Consider the following 24,317-nt stretch of genomic DNA (forward strand, 5'->3'; position numbering starts at 1 on the left):
AGGAACTAATACATACAAATACCGGTTTACTGCATGTGTTCTGTGGAAAGAAGGTAAAAATGTTGTGTAACAGTGTTGACCTTCCTTAGGAAGTAGTTTGCACTTGACTAAATATATGCAACATTATTTGGTGTTATTGACCAGCAGAAATTGTAATTTTAATTTTCCTTGCAACCTGAAAACGTGAGTAGCTAGATTTACTTGACTGCTAATGCAGACCATGACAGTTATATCAGGTAATGCATAAAGATTTCTTGTAAATAACTCCCAAGTCTTACAGTACTTTAGGTGATACCAGAACCCATGCTAAGCTGATTACTGTGGCTGTGACAAGTCACGATGTGGAGGTTTGGACTGGAATGATAAAAATCCCTTTAATATTTACAATAGGGTAACCATACCATGACTAGAAGGACATACCCACAGTGAACTGTGCCCGCAATGAACTGCAGTTGGAATTCTGGCCTAAACCAGCACCTATCACACCCTGGATCCCAAATACTTTTAATTCCCAAGATGTACCTTTAGCACCTGGGTCAGGTATGTGTCAAACTTGTGTTGTTCTGCGAAAGCCTCAAAATAACCCACTGCTGAGGATGCTGGTGCAGTTACTCGGGTGGTAGTCTGGAATGCTTGGGCCTGAGTCTAACAAACAGAAGTTTTTACAGATACATCTGACTGAGAAGCTTATGACATCAGTGAGTAAAAAAAAAAATAGTACAAGGCTGATGGGCCTTTGACTAATCTTGAATTGCTGGATGTCAGACCAGAATCAAGAGGTATTTTTAAATGTCAATTTGAAGCTGATTTATAGCGTTCCAGTCTCAAGAGCAAACTGCTTAGTGATTCAGGGATTAAATTGGATGTTATGATCTTTTCAGTATGTACACAGGCAGCTCAAAGAGGCTTTCAGTGCAGAAAATGTGCAGTCAAATTAAGAGATTGATGTAAATCTACAGCCTGAAGTCCTTCTATTATCTGAGATTTCTGATATTAAAGGTGAAGTACATAATTCCAAAACTTGACTAGTACCACTGAAAATGAACCTATTGCCTTGTCTCTGCCTTGATTTTTTTTTATTTCTGTTAGAACAGCAGGGGAGAGGTTACAAATTTCTGGCATTGCTTCCCACCTTCTAATGAGCATTTTTGCTTTGGTTGCAAAATGCTTCTATGTATTTAATGGTTAAGAAGCTATCTGCAACATAGCAAGTGTGACAAAATGATTTTTCTGCTACCTGTTTCAACTGTGTAAAAGTTGTTAGCTGTGATATAGGTAAGACCAGTAAATATTTGTGCTTGTTCAGCAGCAGCATGTTGTAAACACCTCTGTACACCTTTTGTGGTACACTTCAGTGAGGGCACCAGCCAGCAAGTTGAAATGTGCATTGCTTCTGCATGCAGTGCTCTGTGTTTTCCCTGTTTTGTGGCGGAGAAGCTGACTCACGGCTCAAGCAGTGGCAGCTCATGATACACTGTGCAGCAAGTGGCAGTCCCAAATTTCATATATGCTTTCCTCCCATCTGGTAAATGGATGAGTCATCTATGACTCAGTTTTCTCTGCTCAGCTTAAGAATGATTCCAAATGAGTCAGACAGAATGTTTTCAGGGACTCCTGCTGTTAGAGAGCACTTCACCTCTACCGCTCCCATCTTCTCATCTCATACTGTGGGCTGTGGTCTATCTTCTTTCTATCCTAAATTCAAGACTGGTGAAATTGCTGCTTTAGTGAGCCATTTTTGATGTAAGTATGACTTTTAGCTTTGCCTTTAGTATTGTCAGACATGATGATACAGGGACAGGACCTGCCCTTTATGGTGGCTTTGTCCATCACTGCTGAAAGATCTTCATATTCTCTTCTGTCTAATTCAGTGCACTCACAGCATGGGTACAGGCTTATCTTCAGATGGAGGACCTTCAGATAGTCACAGGACTGTTATTTCCTTTTCTGTACACAGTGAGTAATGAGTTGGCCTGGGCTCCATTACTATGTTGGTAGACTAGGTCTGTTGTGATTCTGGACAGCTCTTTGTGTGTTGTCTCTGGAGAGCAACTTCATAATTAGTCCTTGTCATTGATGGCTGTTCTCTAAACAAAGAGATGATGGGGAAGGACAGGTGCTCAGCTACTGGCAGGCTCTTGGCCATCACGCACAGGCTGTTCTTTAGTGGTAGACCTCTGGAAAATGATTAGAAATACCATATTTGTAGTAATAAAAATCAGGCAAATTGGTCTAAGAATGCACAGTAATAGTCTGCATTTCTGCAGAGAGCTTCATTAATATTCTTAAAGTTGCTGTTTAGGTCTACAGGTGACAGAGGTAAAGAGGTAAACGGATGGTAGAGAACTTCGGGTGTACTTACCTTTCTGTGTAGATATGCACTTTCATGACTTACTGCAGCTAAAAAGTATGTAAATATATTCTTTCCATAGAGAAAGATGCAGATAGTAAAACCGTTAAATGCAAAAAGGAGCTCTTGTCTCTCACTGTTTTCCCAACCATATGGCCAGTCTTGTAGATGCATCCCTTACGTAAGATCAATCCTGTGCCATGCTTAATTACTGCTTGATCGTTCACCAGAAAAGGAGTCTGAGAGCCATTGATCGAAGGAAATATTGAGGGTTTTTTTTACATGTTTGGATCTCAAAAGTTTATTTCAAAATCGTTCTGTTAATAATGAAAGTGTGTACATCTGAAATTGAAAATCTTTAGACTTTATCTCCTGTTACTTTATCTTTCAATTTAATTGAAACCAAATAGCTGTTTCTCCTCTGCTCATTCTTTTGCCCCTAAAGCAATTCCTAGTACTGTGTTCTCATTAATTGCTAAAATAACTTCTAAATAGCATCCAATCCTGATGATTTCTTGATAGTTTAAGGATTCACCACCAGAAACAGCATTTGCTTCGCAATCTATATCTGAAACTAAATGTCTCATAATAATGTTATTTTCTGCTTGACTTTATTCTGTGTTAGCAGGCATTTTCTAATTGGAATTTAAAGATAATGTGATTATTTCCCTCATACTAAATGAACGCTTTCCTTCAGTGTTTAGTAACATTGATAATACAGTATGTGGAAGCAAAGCCAGGGTGGTTAACAGAAATGACTGCTTGAAAATGATTATTACTAAATCTGGAAGGAAAACTGAAGTACTTTAATATCTGCATCTGAAAGGGATAAAATTGTTTCCTTTCCAGACAACTGATAGCCATGGAATCTGATAGCAGGGATTTTCATTTAATTTTCTTGACACCAGAAGGCTGGAAACTTATGATGATAATTGCTGAATTTGATGAAGAGTAAAACAGACAAACTACAGACCTCTTTGTTATCAAAATAGTGATAATAAAAAGCAGCAAAACAAAATTCACCACTCTCTTTTACAGAAGAGTAGTAATCTTTAGGATGAAACAGGTATGGAAATGTGAGGCAAAAATGAACCAAGACTAAAGGAAAGTGGGTGTGAGTGAGATTACCAGGCCTGACTCCAGAAGAATAGCCTGCAGCCTGATTTTGGCATTGCTTTTATTAATAACTATAGTGCAAAAGCAGGCATGTACTGATTTCAATTCATTTGTGAATCAAAGTTAGGCTGATTGTAAGCATTAGGAAAGAAACTGCATGATGCTGTAAAACAAAGTAATAACAGTAGGTAATTTAATAATTAAAAAGGAAAGGCGATGCTTCTGTGGACTAATGTTTCTATTAGAAGCTGATGGCCCAGCAGTTGAAGGTGTGGAAAAGAACAAGATTGTTAGCTGACCATGAGGTACAAGAGGTGTGTAACCCTGAACAAAGCAACAGGCTGCTAGGCCAGAGGACCCTTCTGGATTCATTCTGAACTTTGTAAATAAAATGTAGTAGATGTTTAGACTTAGCACTGGTTTAGTCTGAAAAGATTTACTGCATCAGTTTTTTCCATTTATTTTGCTGGAAGAAATAATACAATAAAGAAATGAGACTGAAACCATTATCATTGTGTGTTAGCAGATTAAAAGCCAAATTATTTTGTTGTCAGTGAAATGTGCATAAATTCCTTTGCTTCAGATCGTAACTAGTATCACTCATGAAATATGAACTAAAAAGTAATTACTAAAATATTAACATCCTGACCATCTTTGCTGATTGGCATTCCCACCTGGGTTAAAACCCATCTTTGCTCTCCTTTCACCAATTTATTACCTATTTAGACTTCTTATACTTAACCTCAGCTTCTCCGGTGTATTAAAATCTTCCCATGTGATTCCTTATGGGTTGCTAAAGCTTAATTGTACAAGTTAATTGATATTTGCAGTCTGGATTACTTTCTAGCTCAGAAGAGCTCTCAGAGATGCATTTAAAAATGGTTTTGCTGAAAGGGAAAGGCAGCCAGATCTTTTCCCCCACCTCCTCAGGTTGGTAAGTCCATATTTTTGGCTGAATCCGGTGTAGGATTTTGGGAAAGTTTAGTGCTGGGATACTTCAGATAAAGAACCACTCGGGATTTTTTTAAACTTTATTAGGCCTGAAGAGATCCTTCCACATTTGATTAGAAGTGTCAAAGTGAGTTACTTTATAACACTTTGACCTACCGTATTCTGTAAATAGTTTTCTTATCTGGAACCACAGTCTTGAAAAAAGAACAAGCAGGGAAACAAACTCAGGAATCCAACATCCTAATCCTAATTATTTTTTACACTTTCATATCCCTTGTAATTTTTCAAGTCAACTTTGTGTGGTTAACTGTTATCCATTGCCTTTAAGAACTAGCAGTAAACTGGAAGTTATCAGTAGGAATTTCCTTCTGAACATAGAGAGATTCTTCTGCAAGGTACCATTTGTGGCTCTGTCCTCTTTCCAAACCTACGTGCATATACTCAACACAGCATAGAAAAAGCAGATGAAATAATGAATCATTGGACAATAATTCTCAGTTCACTGGTCAGTCCTTGCTTTAAACATTGTGTTTGAATTTATTGCTCTGTTGTGCCAAAGTGAAGGACAAAGGTGACTGGTTTGGTGTTTTCTTTTCTTCTCACGAAACCATCACATCCCAGGCAGTTCTAGTCCATTTGCCCTTGTTGCTCTGCTGACATTCTTCTTCAGGAGCCATCCCATGTGTGAAATGTGTTATCTCTCTACCAATTCATTTTCAAATTTCCAGATAGCCAAAATGAAGGGTAACTACCAGTAATTTGCATCCCTAAACTATGTTAAGAATTTTCTTAAGGAAAGCTACTAAGATTGTTTTTTTTATAGACTAGTACAGTACAGACAAGCTTAACATTGTTGCAATGATATGAACTGAAATGGTTCTCTGAAATGAACACAGTGTTTTATTTTTGCAAGCAGTTGAAGTTTTCTAATATGATTTTCCACTTAGTTTTATCAATTATGTTAAGTATTATGTACTCCTATTTCAGAAACCTGTGAAAGTCATCTTCTATTTTATACTGAGGTTTGCAAAAGAACAAAAAGAGGCATCTATTTTATTTTCTTCTGCACTTGGAATTGGATTTTTTCCCCCACAAAGACAGCTTGTTTCCACATCAGCTTCCTGATTGAGTGTTTTTTTTGTTTTTTTTTTTTGGAGTGTTTAATTAGATGACTCCAGACAGCATGAATAATAAGCTTAAGCAACATCAAGCAGCTGATGGCATTGTATTGCCTAACAGTTCTCCAATTGCACTGAGTTGCTGTAGAAATAGCTGCCCACTGCTGATGGACTTGCTTGAGAAATTAAAAAAAAAAACCAAAAACAGCTGTCAGTGTGACAGACTGACATGGCAGACACTACAGCTCCATCAACACCAAGAAGCTCAGAATTATTTCTGTTATGAATGTAAATGAAGCTTCATTTTGCTTAGGATCACCTGTGGTGTATGTCTTTTCTTTTTTTTTTTTTTGTAGGGCCAACAACCTACTGCTTTTTTCAATAACTGTAACTATCTAAGATATGAGATGGGCACAGAGAATTTGTAGAATTAGTTTTTACCTGTGATACCACTGTTTCCTCGTGGCACCTTAAAGTTGCATTTCATACTGTTGAATATTTCAATACTGGACACTTGGCATGAGTATCTTTCACCAGTCTCATGTGAATGCAACACCAAGATAACTGACATTGTAGTCCCATGGGAGTGGCTGGAAGAGCTTTAAACAGTACAGTTTTCCCAGGCCTCGCTTCTCTAAGAATTGTGGAACAACTGCTGGCTCTTTTTATTCTTTCTTTTATCCTTTTTTTCTTTTTTGTGGATTCCATTGTCTGAACTCTGCAAATAAGCACTTTGTGCACTGAAAGATAGAGGTACTCTTTCTATGACCAGATTAAGGTGCTTCAGGTATTTATGTAGTATTATTAAGCCGTGCATAATTCACCATTCGCCCGTTCTGAGTTGCTTAAGGCATCTAATCTGTTCTTAACATTATGAAAAGACATGCTTGCTCCTTGATTTCAGAAAGAAGTGACATTTAGAAACTAGTTTTAGTGCTGTTTCCTTTCTTCCTTGTTTTGGGATGTGACTGTGCTATATTCTATTTCTCCAAATGCTGCATATACTCTTGAGATAATACTACCAGTTCAGTTATTTAGGGAGGGTAAGAGAGAGAGAGAGGGAGACAGATGGTTTGTGGAAGTCACTTTAAAAAACCTTTTTTATTTTAAAATGCCTGTGAGTTCTGAGTACTTCTGACTCTTCTCACCCCTTTAACGTTTTTCAAACACTTCTGTGCATGTTCTGAAGTTTTCAGGTTGAATTTGCCTGCTCTGGAAAGCCAGTGCAGCAGCTTTAGGCCAGTAATAATTATTAGCCCATCTGTTTTTTTTCGCTGTCCTACTCAGAGTGAGTAAAAAAACTGAAATCACTGTCTCCGCAAAAGATGCGGCAGCCTTTACTTTAAATGTGTATTTCCAAAGCTGTTCCATTTAACTTGATAGAATGACAGATCCCTATTCCCTTCATGTCTATCTGCTTAGATTTCTGTGATTAAAATTGAATTTAGTCAGATACTTGGATGAAATGATGCTTTAATTTGGTCTCTGACAGCTTTTTTTCCTCCCATAAGCAGTACTTGTTTATTTTTTTCAGTATGGTCAGCAGTCAGGGTCTTAACTCTGCTGTGCTTCTATCTTGAACCAGAATGTCAAAGTCTCCATTTAGAAAGGGTCGCATCATGCTACTCCACTCTGCTTTAGCTGTCCAAAATTAAATACGTTCAGGATGAGACTCTGTTTAAACAGACACAGCATAGAATATTAACTAGTTTCTGATTATATATTTGTTTAATAATTTTCAGTCTTTCATTCCGATTAATTAAAAAAAAAAAAAGCTGTATCTATGGAAACAAATTGTGGAAAATAGCTTTTATGCCTGAGGAGTTCTCAGGGAAAATGGTTTGGTGGTTTTAAAAATCATAGCAGATGTCATCGCAGCAAAACTTGGGGCATTGCTCTGTAGTGATGAGTGGCATGTAGAACACTAACGCTGTAAAGCAAAAAGGCAAAATCTCTTTTCTTTTAAATTATTTGGAATAACAGAGTCACAGAATATCTGGAGTTGGGAGGGACCCACAAGGATCATCAAGCCCAACTCCTGGATCCAGCAAAAACCCAAACTGAAGCACTGTCTTGCACTGTGCTGTTACCCTGGGGAACCTATGCCAGTGCTGACCACGTTCTGGTGAATAACCTTTTCCTGATTCCCAACTTGACCCTCCCCTGGCACAGCTTCAGGCTGTCCCCTTGAGTTCTGTTGTTGCTAGAGTCCAGAGATCATCGCTGCCCCTCCAGTCTCCTTGTGAGAAACTGTAGGCTGCCATGACTAAGATTCAGTAGCTCTTAATTTGTAATAAAGAGAGGCATTTAAATTGCCTAAGAAAAGACAGGTTGGTTTTAGCTGTATACTGGTCACAAATTGTTTTTGCAAATTTTATTCACTTGTAGGTATCCCCACCCCCAATGCTGCTTTTCTGAGTTGCTGTATACTAATTAAGGAGACATCCCAACACAAGATTTAAATTGTACACATTAATGATCATCAGATACACTTTAAGGGAAATTAAAATTACTACATGGCAATAATAGACACTATTGCAATAAATTTCTCACTTTTTCTTTCTTGAAAATCCTCTGTGTATAACTCTGCCTACTGCCTGGCTTCCTGCTGTAGAGCTGAAGGAAGTGTGTGTGATGCTCTTCTTTTTTTCTTTTCCATATTATTTTCCTGGCTAAAAAGTATTGGCTAACAAGTAACAGTTTTAGGGAGCTTCCTGGCACTAGTAATTCTAGCCTTAAAGACATTTTCCCCATAATCCATCCTTTTGTCACAGGATAAAAGTTGCAAGAAAACAAATATTTAAGGATAAAGAATTGTTAAACTTGGAATTTCATTAGTGTGGTTTGTGTCAAAAATCGAAGTCCATTTATGAAGTTGTTTGAGTAATATTTAAAAAGGCAACTGAAAATAAAGAGGAATGGTTTGCTACATTCTCTTGAATGTAAGTTGATACAGAAAGAATGCCATATACTGCTTTTAAACTTTCCTCATGGCCACAGATTGCTTCACAGCTGTGTGCACCAGAGTGAATACTTTGAGGTGTGGAGGAGTGGTTTGAATGGCTTAGTGATGGAATAAACTAACTGAAAACAAACGTTAGAATTCTGTACTATGCATCATAATAAAATCGGACTTAAAAATAAGACTTGAGCAGAACATGTCCTTGTGCAAGAAAATACAATAGTAATTATTGCAGGTTACGGGTAGACTTCTTGGGATTACCTGATGGAGTGCAACTTTTAGGACTGGCTTTGAGTTTATATTTACAGAAAGCTACATCTTGCACCAATTCAAATAAGTGATGTTCATACAAAAACCAATATACTATCAACCCTCAAAATGCCAGTGCTCTGTTACATAAACATCCTTTAAAATGCAACATTAGCTATTTGTCTTTATTTTCCAGATAAGTAGTTGTCTGCAAGCAGGTGGAAAAGGGAATGATTTTGTAATATGTCTTTGTTTACTTGTTTAAGTTTTGCTATGTGCAGCTGTTTACAGTACAAGGATGTATTTTCTTTTTTCAGATTTCTCTTCTTGCACAATAGTTAAATGCTGCCTATGTACTTTTAGCGGTAACAAAAACCTAATGATTTGTTTGGGAGAGAGACTCATTTTAGCTTTGCCTTGAGGATTCATTGTTAAAGCTGGGACAGGATAAGTACCTGTTCAAGTTACATTTTTGTGTATTGTGCACAAAGCAAATAGCTTTCTCTTCTCTTCTTGCAGTATAATTTCATCACTTGGTAGATGCATCCACTTGTTCAGTTTGCACTTGTCAGGCAAGTAGTAAAGTTTTACTCTCATTGAACCTCAGTAGTGTATTTGCAGTATGTTTGTAAGCAGCTTCAGGGATCTCATACAGATGATTATGCTTCAGTTGTAACTGAATCTTTCATGATTTTGATCTGTACATTCTTTGAACTTCCATGCTGTGATTTAAGGAAAAAGGAACTTCTTTTAGGTTTAACTGCTGGAAATGTTAAAATCTACTTATCTTCAGGCAAATTGAACAGTGTTCCACAAAACTTGACTACTTAAATAATCTGCACTGGAATAGTGTGAGCAAATGGTATCTCCATCTGTGGTCTTCCTTCAAGATTAAATAAGAGAGTTATATCTAAGAACATTTTGAATATGATGAATGTGCTGTTGTAAAGGCCAGTTTATGCCACTTCTCTAGTGCAGTATTAGTATTTGGATTCATTCATATAAATAAGACTATAGGTAAGGAAGAAGGAAAGACTGGAAACACTTCAGTTAAAATAAACATGGATATCAGTGTCCCAGGGCTGGTCTGTAACACGTTTCATTTAGTATCTTTGAATCTAAGAGGTAGAGTAAAGGTATGTTGAATATTTTCCAAGCTTTACTGTAATACTTAGTTCTGAGGATTTTTTTCATTTCTGTTTCTTCTCAGTTTTAAGCTTATTGCGACAAAAACAGGATGATTTTGTAAAGATATTTTTGTAGAAGAACAAAACAGGAAGATGTGTAGCACATAATGACTTTGGGTAATATAAAGCGTCTTCAGTGGGATCTATATGATCAGTGCTGCCCATGATCTAAGGTTTAGCTAAAGACCCAGATCACTAATGGCTTGAGCTCATGTATGTAGGTTACTCTGCAAGTTATGTCTCCTATTTATTCCATGTAAAGTAAAACACCTACAAAGAGCAGAATTACACTATAATAGAAAAAAAAGCTCAGCGAAAAATGCTGTTTTTCAGCACAGTTACCACTATTAGCTATGCATTTTCTATGGTGATGATGAGTCTGCGTGCCAGTGGATGTGACCTGTTGCTTTCACAGCTGCTATGACGATGTTGTTAGGAAAATGTTTCCTACACAGTCCATCTTTCATCAGCCAGGACAAATGGAGGTCAGAAAATGCCAAATCTGGATTATATGGTGGCTGTGGTGGAACAGTCCTGCTGAGATTGGCAATGTGCTCCACTGCCTTCAAAGTGGAATGGGGCCTGGCATTATTGTGTTACAAGAGAAAGGCCCTCTTTCCTGGTCTGACTCTGGGTTAAGCCTTCAGCTTATTAGTCACAATGTAGCAGTCAGTTTACAGTTTGTCCCTGTTCCAGGAAGTACAAAAGGATGACCCCTGATAGAGGCACTCTTTGGTAGTGTGACAGTTTTGCATGTCTGTCTGGATTATGGTACACCTTTTATTGCCACTGCTGAAATGCACTACTCACCCCCCTTCACTTTGTTCACATCCACTTTTTTTTTCCTCAAGGAACAATTTGATGGCACACCTTTGCTTCATAAGCACTTTCAAGTCAGATGCCATTTGTCCCAAGGTAACAAAATGTAATAGAATATCGGTGGGAAGGTTCAACCTCTTCAGCTGTACCACCAACAGCCACCTCTGATGTGGACTTTTTTTTTTTAAGAGAAACTAACAAAGATTCAGCATTTTGTTTACCTGGCAGTGTTCCCAGACAACAATACCACAGCAGCCTGCTTGTTGCACTCTTAGCAGTTACCTTCAAACAGCTGCTGTAGATAGAGCCGCCCTGCTGGATCAGCTCTTCAAACTATATATTCAAACTTCACACAGGCATTTGTCTGATTGAACATCCTCAAATAGATATTCATGGATTTCAAATTATTCACTTAAATACTTTGACGAAGTAGAATCATAGTTACAGTTTTCATAATTTGCTTTTCTGAAATTGTGAGTAATTTATGCAAATTTCCAAGATGTTTTCTGTATCGGTTAATTAAAAGTCCAAAATATTGGTTTTCAAATTTATTTTCTTGTTTACAGTTGATATTCAGCAAACAGATTTTTGGCTTCGAAGCAAATAGCTGTTTTCTGTGTGATTAAGTCCTAAATGTACATGTATGAGAAGGACAATGTAATGAAAAGAATAAGAGGATAAAATGCAAAGATTTAATTTCTTTAGATGACTGTTGGTCTTGTAAGTTCATGGTTATTATTCTTGATGCATATTCTTAGCTTTTAAGGAAAATGCCAAGTCTAGTTAGAAGCTATTTATAGAGCATAAATTCTCATCGGAGAACTCTTTCTTGACTTAATTCCATGTTATTTCTAGAATTTTGAAGGCAGTTTATGTAGTGACTGGCAGTGAACAGATTATGGGTAAAAATTATCACTGTGTTACTGTGATTAGAGTGATGAGTATTTTGGTTCTATCTCCCATTGCTTGTTTTCTTTGTCACTGAATTCTCCTTTGTTTCTTTTCAATTTAAGCTCCTCAGCGTGTCTCACAAATATTTTGTGAGATGCCATGGATTTATGCAGACTTTATATTAGGTCTATTAGTACTTACACTGATTCAGAAGCAAGACTGTTGAATGTAAACTTTGCACTGTTTTCTTCCCATTGCTTTTGTTGCATTGCAAAATATATTTCCTAGGCTGCTGTTCTTATCTACATGGCCAAAATGTTACACAGACTTTGGGAAATAACCTTTGCTTGTAAGAAACTTGTGATGTTGTCCAATTTTAAAATTTCCAGCAAAAGCATTCTGCTTAGTGTGCAAGCCATTAGCTGTTAAGAACTTGTAGAGAATCGGAATAATCAGAAATTCTAGATTAAAATGATTTAACTTTTTTTTTTTTTTTAACTTAAGAAGGTCACACTTACTTGATATGCACACCAGTTCCAAATGTAATGTTGTCTGTGTAGGCGTTGATAACTTGGCCTGCTGTTAACTTACTAGGTGGGGCAACACAGTGACAGCTGTCCATCATTTCTTTTCTTCTGCTTTGTTTTTGCCAGGTACTGCCCTTTTATCACATACTATAACCTTTTATATTTGCCTGAGTTTTATTGGATGTCAAATATCTCAGTTGTTAAAAACAGGGTATGAACAAGCTCTGAATTTCAAATGGGGGTAAAGTGAACCACAAGTGAGCCTGCTTTGGCAGGGGGCTGGATTCAATGATCACTAGAGGTCCCTTCCAACCTCTACGATTCTGTGCTTCTGTGATAATGGCCTTGGTGAACTTGTCCATTTATGGCCTACTATTGCGTCCCTTTGGCTCTGTCCTGGATTTCATTAAGTAACAAAACACTGCTTAGCATGTTTCGATCTGCCAAGAAAACCATATTTGGCAAACTTGTACAAGGTGGGTGGTGTTGTCTTTTAAATCCTTGCAGCTTTCAGTCCACGACTTTTAAAGCAGAACAGTTTCATGGTTGATGTGGTTGGGCTTTGTTATCTGAAAAAATAATTTGAAGGAAGACTTTCCTGGGCTTATTTGCCTTCAGCAAAGACTATAGCTCAATTTAAATAGTTCTGATCAAGTAGATGAGACTTGCCTTTGTAACTTGGTCTGAGCTAGCATCGAGGGCTTCCTCGCCTCCCTGATCTCTTGAGGAAATCTAAAACATCCATCTCCTGTCTCTTTCTCTGTATTACTGCCATTGGCAAAGTTCATAACTGAAGAAAATTTCCCCACTTTTCTTTATTAGGCAGTGATGGATGAAGACTGAACAAGGGTGACGGGAAAATACTGGGGTTGGACTTGATGATCCTTATTGTCTATGTGGATTCTATGATTAATGTGAAGATGTTTATTGACTAGAACTGCAAAATTAAGAAAACACGTGAGAAGATTTTTATGTGATTAGCACTGTCCTTTCTCAGTAATTGACCGGAATGCCATGGACAGTGCTGAATAACCTGACTTTCTGAGTGAAGTAGCAAAAGCGTTTTTTGCATTGCGTCTAGTCTAATGCATAGGAAAACATTTCCATGAAAATAGCTCCGGGAAGTGAATTTTTTTTCTTTGAGAGAAGGAGTTAGGGAACTGGGGATGAAATGGAGAAGGGTTTTAATACTTGCTGGCACTTCTATGTGTTTGCTTTTCATAGCTTTACTTTAAAAAAAAAAATTATATATATATATATATATACACATATGATGTAGTTGTTTCATTGTAAATGAAAAGAATTTATACTCATATGTTTTATTGATAGGAATTTTGTGAGCTATACAAACATGCACAAATAAGGATCACTGAGCTATTATGTAAGTTAGTATTTGATTTTAATAAATTCCAATCTGTATGAACAAACATGATTGTTTTTTCATGCAAGTAATATTTTTTTGCATATGCAAATATATATATGCTTTGAGCTGTGTCAATCTGCAGAAATTCCAGTGTGGTCTTTTGTGAAATTACATAGTGCTCTGCCAAGCGTACTTTTAGATACATTTTCTGAGCAAAATTGGAATATAAAAATTTACAGAGAAATGTTCAACTCATGCAGTTTCCTGACAGTTTTGCAAAGTCAATAACAGGGATGGTGAAAGTACATTTTTGATATCTACCATAAAAAGTCAAATAAATAAAACGACTTGTAATCATCCTTTTATTATTGTCACAAATGTGAGACCATGCTAAATGCCATAAAGGTAGGGCATGCCATAAGTGTTCCCCAGCATGGATTTTTCTTTTCTCTCTTCTGTGCTCTGCTCATCATGCCATATATTTCACTGCAGTAGAAAGTACATTTTCACCGTCTCAATATATCAAAGTAATTGAATTGTGACACACAGCATATGTATGTCTAGAACTAAAAATGTGCTCAGAAGGATTCAAATCTGTGCTGACACTTACTTTGAAGCTTATAAACCATGAGGAAGGAACACCCAATGGCTTAAAATCTTTTACCTAGCCAGTTCAACATACATTTTTATATATACAGTTTCTGTAGCATTTCTTAAAATTAAATATTTGGTTAAGTTACTTTTTATTGTCATCAGCAGATAATGTCATTTGGATGGCTCTGAATCTGCAGAAGGCATTACTTTTCCTAAGGCTTCACTGAAATTAAATTTGGAGTTTGAATCAGTGCCCAGTAATGATGTCAGCTGCAGCAGATTAAATTTGCTAAGGTCTCTTCTTTTTAAATGTGTTTTTTAAACAAAGCAGATAATTCTTCCAGACTTTGAATTTTTAATGTTTTTAGCCTTTGTTTAGGCTGAATGAACTGTTACATTTTGAGCTATTGAATATTACCTTTAAAATTTATCTTGTGGTACCTTTGCATACAAGACCATGGATTTTATAGGTGTGTGCCTTTCAGCAATAATTTGTGAGTATTAAGACATCCAATACTTTTTCTCTTACATACTGTTCTCATTCTTGTATATGTATCTGTTTTTGAAGGAATGAGTAAAAGGAAGGCAGAGAAATAATTACTGACACAGCATTGTCTGTCCTTACATTACGAGATAAAAGAAATAATTCAAAATGGTTCTTGAATGTTTAATAGTGAAAACAGTATATAAGACATTGCAAAATGGTTGCATAATTCCATTTTCTCTCTCTTTGATAGTATTTTTTATTAAATCTACCTGGCCATGATCTTATATTGTAACAAGATAATTCTGTTTTTTTCCATCTGGTGATATGCTTATGATCCAAAGCCTGAAAATTGCTAGCCTTTTTATTTTTATCCATTGTTATATTAATAACAGCTGTCATTATTATTTATATTTAATCTGCTAAATATCTTAATGACATAATTGAATCAATAGCATCCTGCAGCAATGAATTTTGCAAATAAATCATATAGTATACATCCTGCTATTGGAGAGAATGTGAAATGTGCAGATTCCAAGTACTTCTTTAAAGTAACTTCTAAGTAATTGGAAATGTAAATTGCCAAATCAGAGCAGAGCTTTTGCTAATGCAGCATTATCCATGTTGGCACTTTGGTAGAATCTGGTAGAATTCCAGACCCCCAGTTGCAGTTGATGGGGCCCTCTGCAGGTCATGTTGTCCAGGCCCCTAGGTCAAGGTGCTCGGGGACTTGGCCAGTCCATCCTGGAAGCTGGGTTTCCCCACCCCCAGTACCAGTTTTCAAACAACATGTGATACAGTGTTCTTTTGTGGTGTTTTTTCCCCCAGAATTCTATGGTTTCTCATGTTTCTTCTTGTCTATTGCCTCCTTCCTGCACCTCTCAGAGGAGCTTAGCTCCCTCTCTGTCTTGTTTGCCTAGGTAGGTCGAAGCAGCAAAAAGTTCTCCTCTGAGACTTCTCCAGGCTGAACTGGTTTATGTCCCTTTGCCTGTTCTTGTTTGTCATTAGCTCCAGACCCCTTGGTGGCCCTTTGCTAGGTGTATGTCATAATGTCAATGGCGTTCTTGTATGAAGGAATCCAAACCTAGACTCAGTTCTCCAGCTGTCATCTGAGAAGTGTCAGTTCAGGGCTCAGCAGTTTTGAAAAGGCAAAGGAAGCATTTGAAATTCTTAGGAGGAAAACAGACAACAACCTCAAAATGTTAATGCTACTCTGTCATTCTTACGCGTTCTGTGTGAGTACTGTTAAGGTGTGAATGGAACAGAGCATGTACAGGAAATTATTATCTAATGTTTCACTAATGGAAGAAGGTAGGGAGATCCTATAGCATGAGGTACACCTAAAACATGCACATGACAGTAAATTTTCTGTAATATGTTAGTGAAGTGCAGAACAGATTGCCTCTGGGTGTTGTGGAGAATAATGAATAAGTGTTTTCAGCAGAGTTTTAGGCAAATTCATATGGAATAAATCTAGCAGGGGCCCAGCAGCTATGCTATTGAACGCAGACCCTGGCTCAGAAAGTCTCTTGCTGGGGAAGATGCTGGAGGAGGCTCATTTTTACACTTGTTTAATTTTGTATTTGTTCTCTAGCTATGCAGTGCTGGCTGTTTTTGCAGAGGACTTTATAGCCTATGTGTTGCAGGAACTGTTGTTAGTTTATTGAATGAAAAGATTTTTCTCTGGCCGTATGCAGTGTTTGAGTAGTCACAGTGCTATTCAAGGAAATGCTTCAGTTCTAGCTCGAGCCCTGACCACTTAGTGTAAATGCCTGCAAGAATTTTAGACCTAAAGCAAGTATCATGCTTTTAATAAAAGTGTAAAATTAGTGATTAAAGCACTTTTCCCCCCATTTTTTATTTTTTCTACCAGAATGCAGTATCTTTCCTTCAAAATAGGATCGCATTAGATATTCCTATCGTGCAAAATTCCTGCCTCAGAATACCTCTGTGAGAGTTGAGTCAGGCCTTATCGCAGGTGGAGGAGCTTAGTTGCATGATCTCTTTCTCAAGCAAAATCCCAAAGCAGAACACCTTAGTTTATAGATTCATTAAAACTGATATGGGCTCACTGAAGTTTTGCTCTAGGTGAGAGGTAAATGAAGTACTTACTGCATATGTAAATACAAGCTACTTCCATAAAGTCCACTGAGATTATTTAAACACTGTAAATTACTTGGACCACTTTTATAAACACTCTGATTATCTGTAAGGTACCGGAGTAGTAGATTAGTTTTGACTAATTATTAGTGGCTTTCCTTCAAGTCTTCAAGGAGGACATATAATCTTGAGGAAGTCCTGTTAATCTTCAGACAGACTACATTTAATGGAAATTTTTGTAGCCCGAAATAAAAACTTACATTAATTAAAATCTTGTACCAGACTAGCAATGTTGCCTGTGGATTGGTAACATTTTGTTCATGCCTGATGGAACACATATTGAGTGTTGATGTTAAAATAAGACTTAATACATCATATTTTCCTCCATTCTTTTTTCCATCACAAAATGCTCATAATATAGCAAATAGTTTTCATATCCTAACATCCAGCATTGCTAAAAAGAAAACCACAGAAAGCAACAAAGAAGGCTATATCAACAGGAGATGTTCTGGGGAAGCTGTCTGTTTTATTAGAGTAGAAACACTTGATTTTTGTTTTTAATCTGTTTTTGTAATAATCTATATATGTAATTATGGAAATATTATGGAAATAATCCCCAACCTCAGCATTCTAGAATTTTCAGAATAAGTAATGTGTCAATATGTCAGGTTTAATTTCCATTTCTAAATTCTCCATTGCTGTGATGATAATTTTGTCATCTCAAGTAATGTCCACTGAAGCATCAAATAATGGAAAGTGTTTAACAGTTTAAAGATGCTTAAATTAATTCCAAACTAAAAATAAACCTCTAGTCCCCTGGATTGTTTTATTGTTTGTATTTTTCTTATATGTACACCAAGCTTTTTCTTCAGTGTTTGCTCATCTTTTGTTAGCAGACACATACATGGATAATTTTATTGATGAACTTATCAGTATTGGCAGCTATCAAATATAAGATACTCTTGTTATCAAATACTATAAACAAACAAGCAAGCAGAGAAAAAGCCCATTTCATCTTTCTGATGACCAATTGAGATACCTCACAGAAAGCAGCTGTAGCAGTGCAGAATATAGAACTTCTGGAGAGCTTATTTGGGATGCTGATTTCACAGTGGATTGTTTTAGTTGTGTTCAAGATGTGACAAACTAAGCCTTGTTGCTGGAGATTTAAGAACTTTGTTGTAATTGGAAAATGATCTGCAGGTATGAAAAAGAGGAAGCAATGTACTGTATAGAAAAAGTATTAAAAAAAAAAAAAAAAAGGAAACTAGAATAAAGCTAATGTTGGGAACGGGAACTTAGTCACCTGGAAATAAAGGACAAGTTTTTATATTTAAAAAAAAAAAAAAAAAAATCAGTGTTTTGTAAAGGTCTACTTCACCAATAATGTTGCTTTTGTAAGTCAAATTAGTTTGCCCATCAGTGTGCTGCAGTGCACCTGCCTGGGTGAAACAATATGCTTTTCAGATAGAAAACCAAAACAACATCCATGCATATAAATACTACCTATGGGACATTTCTGGATAGTTAGAAACAGCAATATTTTCATTTTGAGTGAAGTGCAAACATTTCTTTGTTGCCAGAGAGATTCTAGAACTGGTAGCCTGATGTTTTTGAGGACATTTTCTCTTTTTGTAAGAAAATGACTGCATTTCATTAGTGGAATTGAAAATTTGATTTTACTAATGCTGAGAATTCTGGGAGTAGCCAAGTGTTTGCGTGTTTATAATGTGCTGTCCCATTGCTTCTCTGCGGGATCTCCTATCATTTTTTTTCTGTAGGATATTTTAGAATATCTCAGCTCAAGCTAATTCAAACACGTACTTTTAAAATTAAAAAAAGAAAAAAAAAAGAAAAGGAAAAAAAAAAAAGATATACAAGGGGACTATCTAAGTTTTTGACTTTAGATTTTTGCCTGTCATTTTCTCAGGCTTTAGTGGAAAAGATTTCATTGTCAGCCTGGATATTTGACTTTCATAGCTGGAGAACATTCCTTCATTTCTAGCCTAGACTGTATTTGTTACAAATTCATCTAATTACTGCTTTGTCTACCCTAGATATTGAGAGCCAATGAATTTTTTAGTGTTAGCATGCAACAGGCATAAAAAAGCACTGTAGCTTACCAAACTATAAGTATTTTATCCTTTTTTTTTTTTTTTTTAAATGCTCTGTTCCTTACTCACAGTTATCTATACTTGTGCTATTCTTTATTCTTGTCTACATCTGGACTTTAACTTGCATACACACTAAAATTGGGCAGATGTGTTCACTTGAGATCTCCAAAACATTTCCTGTGTTTTGTGCTAAAAACCTGAAATGTGCCTTTTTTTATGGCAGTAGGGAGATCTCCCAGAGCAGGGAGAGACCTGACCTGGCCAGGTGGGCATGTCAGATCAAGCAGAAACTTTTCAGCTTTTTTTGCATCTGTAAGCTGATAAAGACATGCTTGTTTTATGCTCAGTCTGTGCTCTGTTTCAAGGGCAACTGCCTCATTGTTTTATTTAAGATCTTTATGTTTTTGAACACAGCAGTAGTATTAGTTCACTTCTCCCTATCTGTCAGAGTTTGATTCAGGTTCCATCAGAATTAAACTCCAGACTTTCAGAAATTACAGTGGAGATGAATACAGGCAGGAAGCACATTCAAGGAAATGGCAACTTAGATTATAGTAATAAGTAAACTAAGAGAGGTAGGGTGAGAAAATCCCAAAAAGGATCCCATAAGTTCAGTTGAATAAGTCTCATTCTTTTCCACTCTTTCTTTTCTAAGTCCCTATCACAAGTATAACTCCACTAGCCATCAGTGTTAGAATTTGTGCTATGGCAGTGGGCATGGTAGGAGCTGCAGTAATGGTGGCTTACCCTTTCTATGCCACTAAAGTGGGTATAGGATACTGCTAGGTACATTGCAATGAGAACAGACTGTAGTGGAGGAGCTGCAGCTCTTCATAGGGTGCACAAAGCTACTTTGGTTATGCACCCCTTACAGATGATGTTAACTTGTCACTGGAAGAGCAGCACAACAGCAACACCTTCAGTTTGGTTCAGCTGCTCCCTGGCACTGGGAGTCAACCTACATGTGGGAGTAGCTCTGCTGACCTCCACCAATGGGCAGACTTTCAACAGGTGCTTAACATCCACTTGTCCAAGTCTCTATAAAGTATGAATTAATAATGTAGATAATTAATTATGCTTTTAGAATCTGTAATTCTAATACTTAAGGAAGAAACAGTTAATTTTTAAAAACTAATTTTGTTGTGGTTTTGATTTGAAATATCATATTTCTGTCTTTTTTTTTTTTTTTATTGGAAACCATATTTAAGGGTATTTATACCAAATTGATATGAAAAACCTGACTGGAGGGATATTTTACTGGGGCAACATGAAAGCTTCCCTAAACTTTACCTTTACACTTTGTTTGAACTTGCCTGCTCCAGTGATATTAAACACAGTTAAGTTATACTAAACATCTGACTGTCAGCAAGTTTTGCTCTTGTCATTAATCTTGTTGCATGCTAGACTGTTGATCTAATGTTTAAATGTGCTTCCAGTTTTTACTGTCAGTTGAATACTCTACTCATCTTTTCAGATGTTTTAAAGCCAAAAGCTAGATTCCATCTTGCTGGAATTAAGGTTAAAATGTGGAATATGCTAACAAAAGACCCTTCTGATTTCAGCAGTGCTTAGTTTTCAAGTTATGTAGCAAGTCCCTAAAATGTATATATTTGGAGCAGACTTATGTTAAATCAGATAATACTGTGCATACTCCAACCCTGTCACGTCATGTGCTTAATAATACTCAGTTCTCTTTCATACTGACTTCTATAGAGTTAGAATGTTATACAGCTGGAATTTTTTTGTGAAGCTTTGAAAATAAAAGCTGAATTTGGTGATTTTCTCAGACATCCTATGTATCTTGTGTACGTTTTGTACTATGCAGTGTATCATCCAAGTTAGTATTCTGTTTCCAGTGGTGGTCAGGAGAAGATACTCAGAAAAGGAATATAATAAAGAGTAGGTACTTAAGGTGATCCCTCTCTGATAATGCTTTTTTACCTCATGACATTCTGCAGTTTGTAGGCATTGTAAGCTGAATGTTGCATCTGAACCATTTTGTTTAACAGCCATCACTGGACTTTCACTTAATGTATTACCTGGTCCTTTTTGAAATAACTTTCAGTCTTCACCAAATTCCATTTTCAGTTTGTGAGATTTTTTTCCCCCGTCTGTTCTATCATAGTCATTTATAAATATCAAGAGACATTTTCTTGTTGCTATGGTCCTTGTGGTAGTAACATATATCTGAAGTGAACAACTTTCTTTGTCGAGTAGTTCAAAATAGATGCTAGAAATAACTTATCTGGACAACAGTTAGCTTGGGACAACTGTGCTCCATGCTGGCTTTGTGCACATGCATCTTGCACCATGAGCTAGTTATTTTCTTTGCCTCCTATGTAGTTCTATGGGATAAACTGGCAGATGCTCTGTCAAATCCAGTTTTCCTTTCTTCTTTCACCTTTTATTCTGTTCTCTCTTTTTCCCGAGTTGTACACCCATGCCAAAAACTTGGCAGTTAGTTTTCCACAGTCAACCACAGCTTTTGAATTAGAAGACTTTTATCTTACCATTACCTCTTTGTTACATGATTATCAAAGTTACAATAGCTTCATGAATACTCCTAAATGAGTGATAAAAAAAAGTGTGAAATTTAACAAAACACATTGTCATCTGTTAGGAGCACAGCTAATCCAGCAAATTAATATTTTTCTACAACTGTTGATTTCTCATTATGTAGGCAGCCTTGCCCTCTTTGCCACTGACAAGTAGCAATCTCATGTTGTCATGAAGCAAACCATTGTCTTCATGATTCTCTGCGACAGTTTATTTCAATCTGTGCATTTTATTTCTGCAGTGCTGCCAGTTTTAAACTGGTTTCCTTTTTTCTTACCCTTTTCCCAAAAATGAACTTGTTTTTCAGCCAAATCACTTCTTGAGGGGTTCTTAGAAGTTAGTTCTATTTTCATGAAAATTTCTTATGTACGTGACTGTACCTAAACTTCAGCTTGATGTTATTACAAACCAGTGTGTTCTTATTTTGAAATACCTTAGTTTTCAGTGGTTCTCTAGTGATGTGTTTTATACAAGGTAAAGGGCAGCCTCTTGCTTCTTAAAGTTTTACAACTAACAACTGAAAGGTTATGATGGAATCATAGCAAGGAAGGCTTCATAACTATTGTGTCCATTCCATCCACTTTCACTCAGACATCCAGTTTGTTTCCCATGTATCAAAGTTGTTTTGACTCAAGTTACCCACTGAATTTCTGCTGACCAGTTTCCATATCCCTGCAGCTGGATGTAGCATTCAGCTGGCAGTTGAGCAGTGTTGAAGCCCCATATACAGCAAATCACATGCAGAAAAACATATTTAAAAGAAATAAAAAAAAAAAGGGAAGATTCTCCTTGTTGGTTCTCCTTTTTTAGGTCATCTAATCATTGTTGATGATTATCAATCTGTATCAATCTCAGCTTTTACCTACTTAATTGAATTGATGCCAATGCACTGTAGGCTGTATGTGTGAATCTTACAAATGGTTATCCATCAATTATGTAAGACTGCTAAAATTATTGTATGGAGACAGTATTACTGTAACATTAGTATTTTACCCCTGCCAAATTGCTGAAGACCTATGTATTAAATCAAGTCCTTCAATTTTAATAAGCGTAGATATTGTTTTTTCCTTCACTATGCTTCTTATTTGTTAACAATTAACACATTTGGGCATAACAAGCTAGCTAATCTTTGCTTGTGAAGAAGGAGATTGCACGTTACAAATGTGAGTGCATCAGGTACCGGGGAGGCTGGAAGGATATGCTGCAAGCACTCCCTGGTTATCCAGCCCTTTGTGCTAGGGGTAGAGATTGAGCAATGAGATGTTAACATGGCATACTTGAACCCACTGGCATTCAGTTCCTCAGTACTTAACTTCCTGACTTGTAACACCCAGCAAAGATGTGCAATGCTTTATTTGCCTCAGTGAATGTGTCAGTGCTTGCTGGTTGAGAAGCCAGAGCATAGAGATCCAGTCAGATCCAATACCTTCTGTGTCTGCTTAAAAATATTTTTTCTTTTTTTCTCTATTTCCCTTTGATGTTTTCACATTTCTTAATTGGTTCACGGCCCTTTTGCAGCTCCTCCGCAGGGACGATTGTGCAATTGGATCTGGAGGAATGCATATTAACCTGGCGAGTCACCTGAAGACCTCTTGTTATTCCTTATTCTCCACATATGGGTTGTGAAGATAATTTCAAATAATGCAGTATATTTAACTTCTCTTGAGAAGTAAGGGGTTTATTTAAAATAAAACTCTAATTCTCCTCATCAGAACCTGCACAGCCCTTTCTAGTTTCCATAGCCATTCTCTCATTAGGTTAGCTGCAGGATTTTCCCTGTTTTAACATAGGTCATTTTCATACTAACTGTGTTTTTGGAATAGAAGTAAAGGTCTCTTAGTATTCAATATTGGAAAGATTAGCTAGGGCAGGAGCAGAAGAACAGAATAAGAACAGGTAGTAGTTGGGAAACAAAGCAAATTAATAGTGTACCATCTCAAGTATTATGTTTCTGGTTGACTTGACTTCCTAAAATATCTGCTTCTTGTTTAGTACTCTGGATCACCTTCACACCAGTTTGTACAGCAGATGTGTACTTCTGAGCAAATTGGGTCAGCTGTAGTTCCTTCCCCACTTCCCTTGTTGCACAAGGGGCAGTTCTGGTTGTCCTTTCTTCTAGCAGCAAGCTCCTGCCTTGTGCTGCCTTGTGAGCCCATGGGGAGCTGCTGCTGCAGCTTTTCTTCCTCTCTTCATGCTTCCATGAGGATAGATTTACTCACATTTCCAGGATAATAACATAACTATTTTTTGTTTTTTAAGTGGCTTGTTTCATTCTCCTTAGGAGCATGCAGAACACTTACTTGGGCTACTTCCTTGGTTTTCTCGATTTTCTAATGACTTATTGATCTCTTTTTATGTGTTTCCTGCAGTTTCTTTCATTTTCAGAGCCTGGCCAGGTGATTCTGTTGCAGGGCTTTCTGCTGTTTTAGCAATGTGGGCCCACAGGGAGCCTGGTTCCCTTTGTGGAGTTCTGGTAAATTTCATGGGTGTATGTCCGCTCACAGCAATATTTGGGTGGTTTATTCCTTCATGAGGGATGTTACCTGCTGATAGTACTTCTCTCCAGTAAATCAAAGCAATATATTTTCCAATGCTTACTTTCTAGGGAGCTGGGGAGAGAACAACTTACATGCACTACTTCTTTCATTGTAGATTTGAATAAGAACAGGGAATAATTTATGAGAAAAATTAGGCCCTTAAAATTCCCTTCTGTCCCTAGAGGTCAATGTGGTTTCTATAAATACTTGTTTTCTTTGAGTTGTCTCAGAGGTCTGGGAGTTACCAGAGGGAAGATCCCGGATCAGTGTGAGAGTTCTTATTAGTTATTCCCTGGAGAAATCTTTATACTCTTCCCAACCTTTGTAGGACGGACTCCATCCACAACAGAACTGGAAGTCTCAGAGAAGTTTCAGAGGTACTGCTGCCTTTTTAACCAA

General features: G+C 36.9%; 1 protein-coding gene across 2 annotated transcripts in view; it reads left to right on the forward strand.

The window, feature by feature from the left end:
* The window catches only part of PDE1A (phosphodiesterase 1A), a 191,838-nt gene that overhangs the window by 26,737 nt on the left and 140,784 nt on the right, over nt 1-24,317 (forward strand). The window contains exon 1 of one of the 2 annotated variants that reach the window (XM_015868291.2): nt 1,612-1,743. The exons of the other annotated variant lie outside the window; for it this stretch is intronic. Coding sequence (XP_015723777.1) covers nt 1,742-1,743 — 2 coding nt within the window. The 5' untranslated portion in view covers nt 1,612-1,741. Of the gene's footprint in view, nt 1-1,611; nt 1,744-24,317 lie in introns of those variants that run through there. 2 annotated transcript variants of the gene reach the window in all.

The sequence above is a fragment of the Coturnix japonica genome, chromosome 7, assembly GCF_001577835.2.
Source record: "Coturnix japonica isolate 7356 chromosome 7, Coturnix japonica 2.1, whole genome shotgun sequence".
NCBI lineage: Eukaryota > Metazoa > Chordata > Aves > Galliformes > Phasianidae > Coturnix > Coturnix japonica.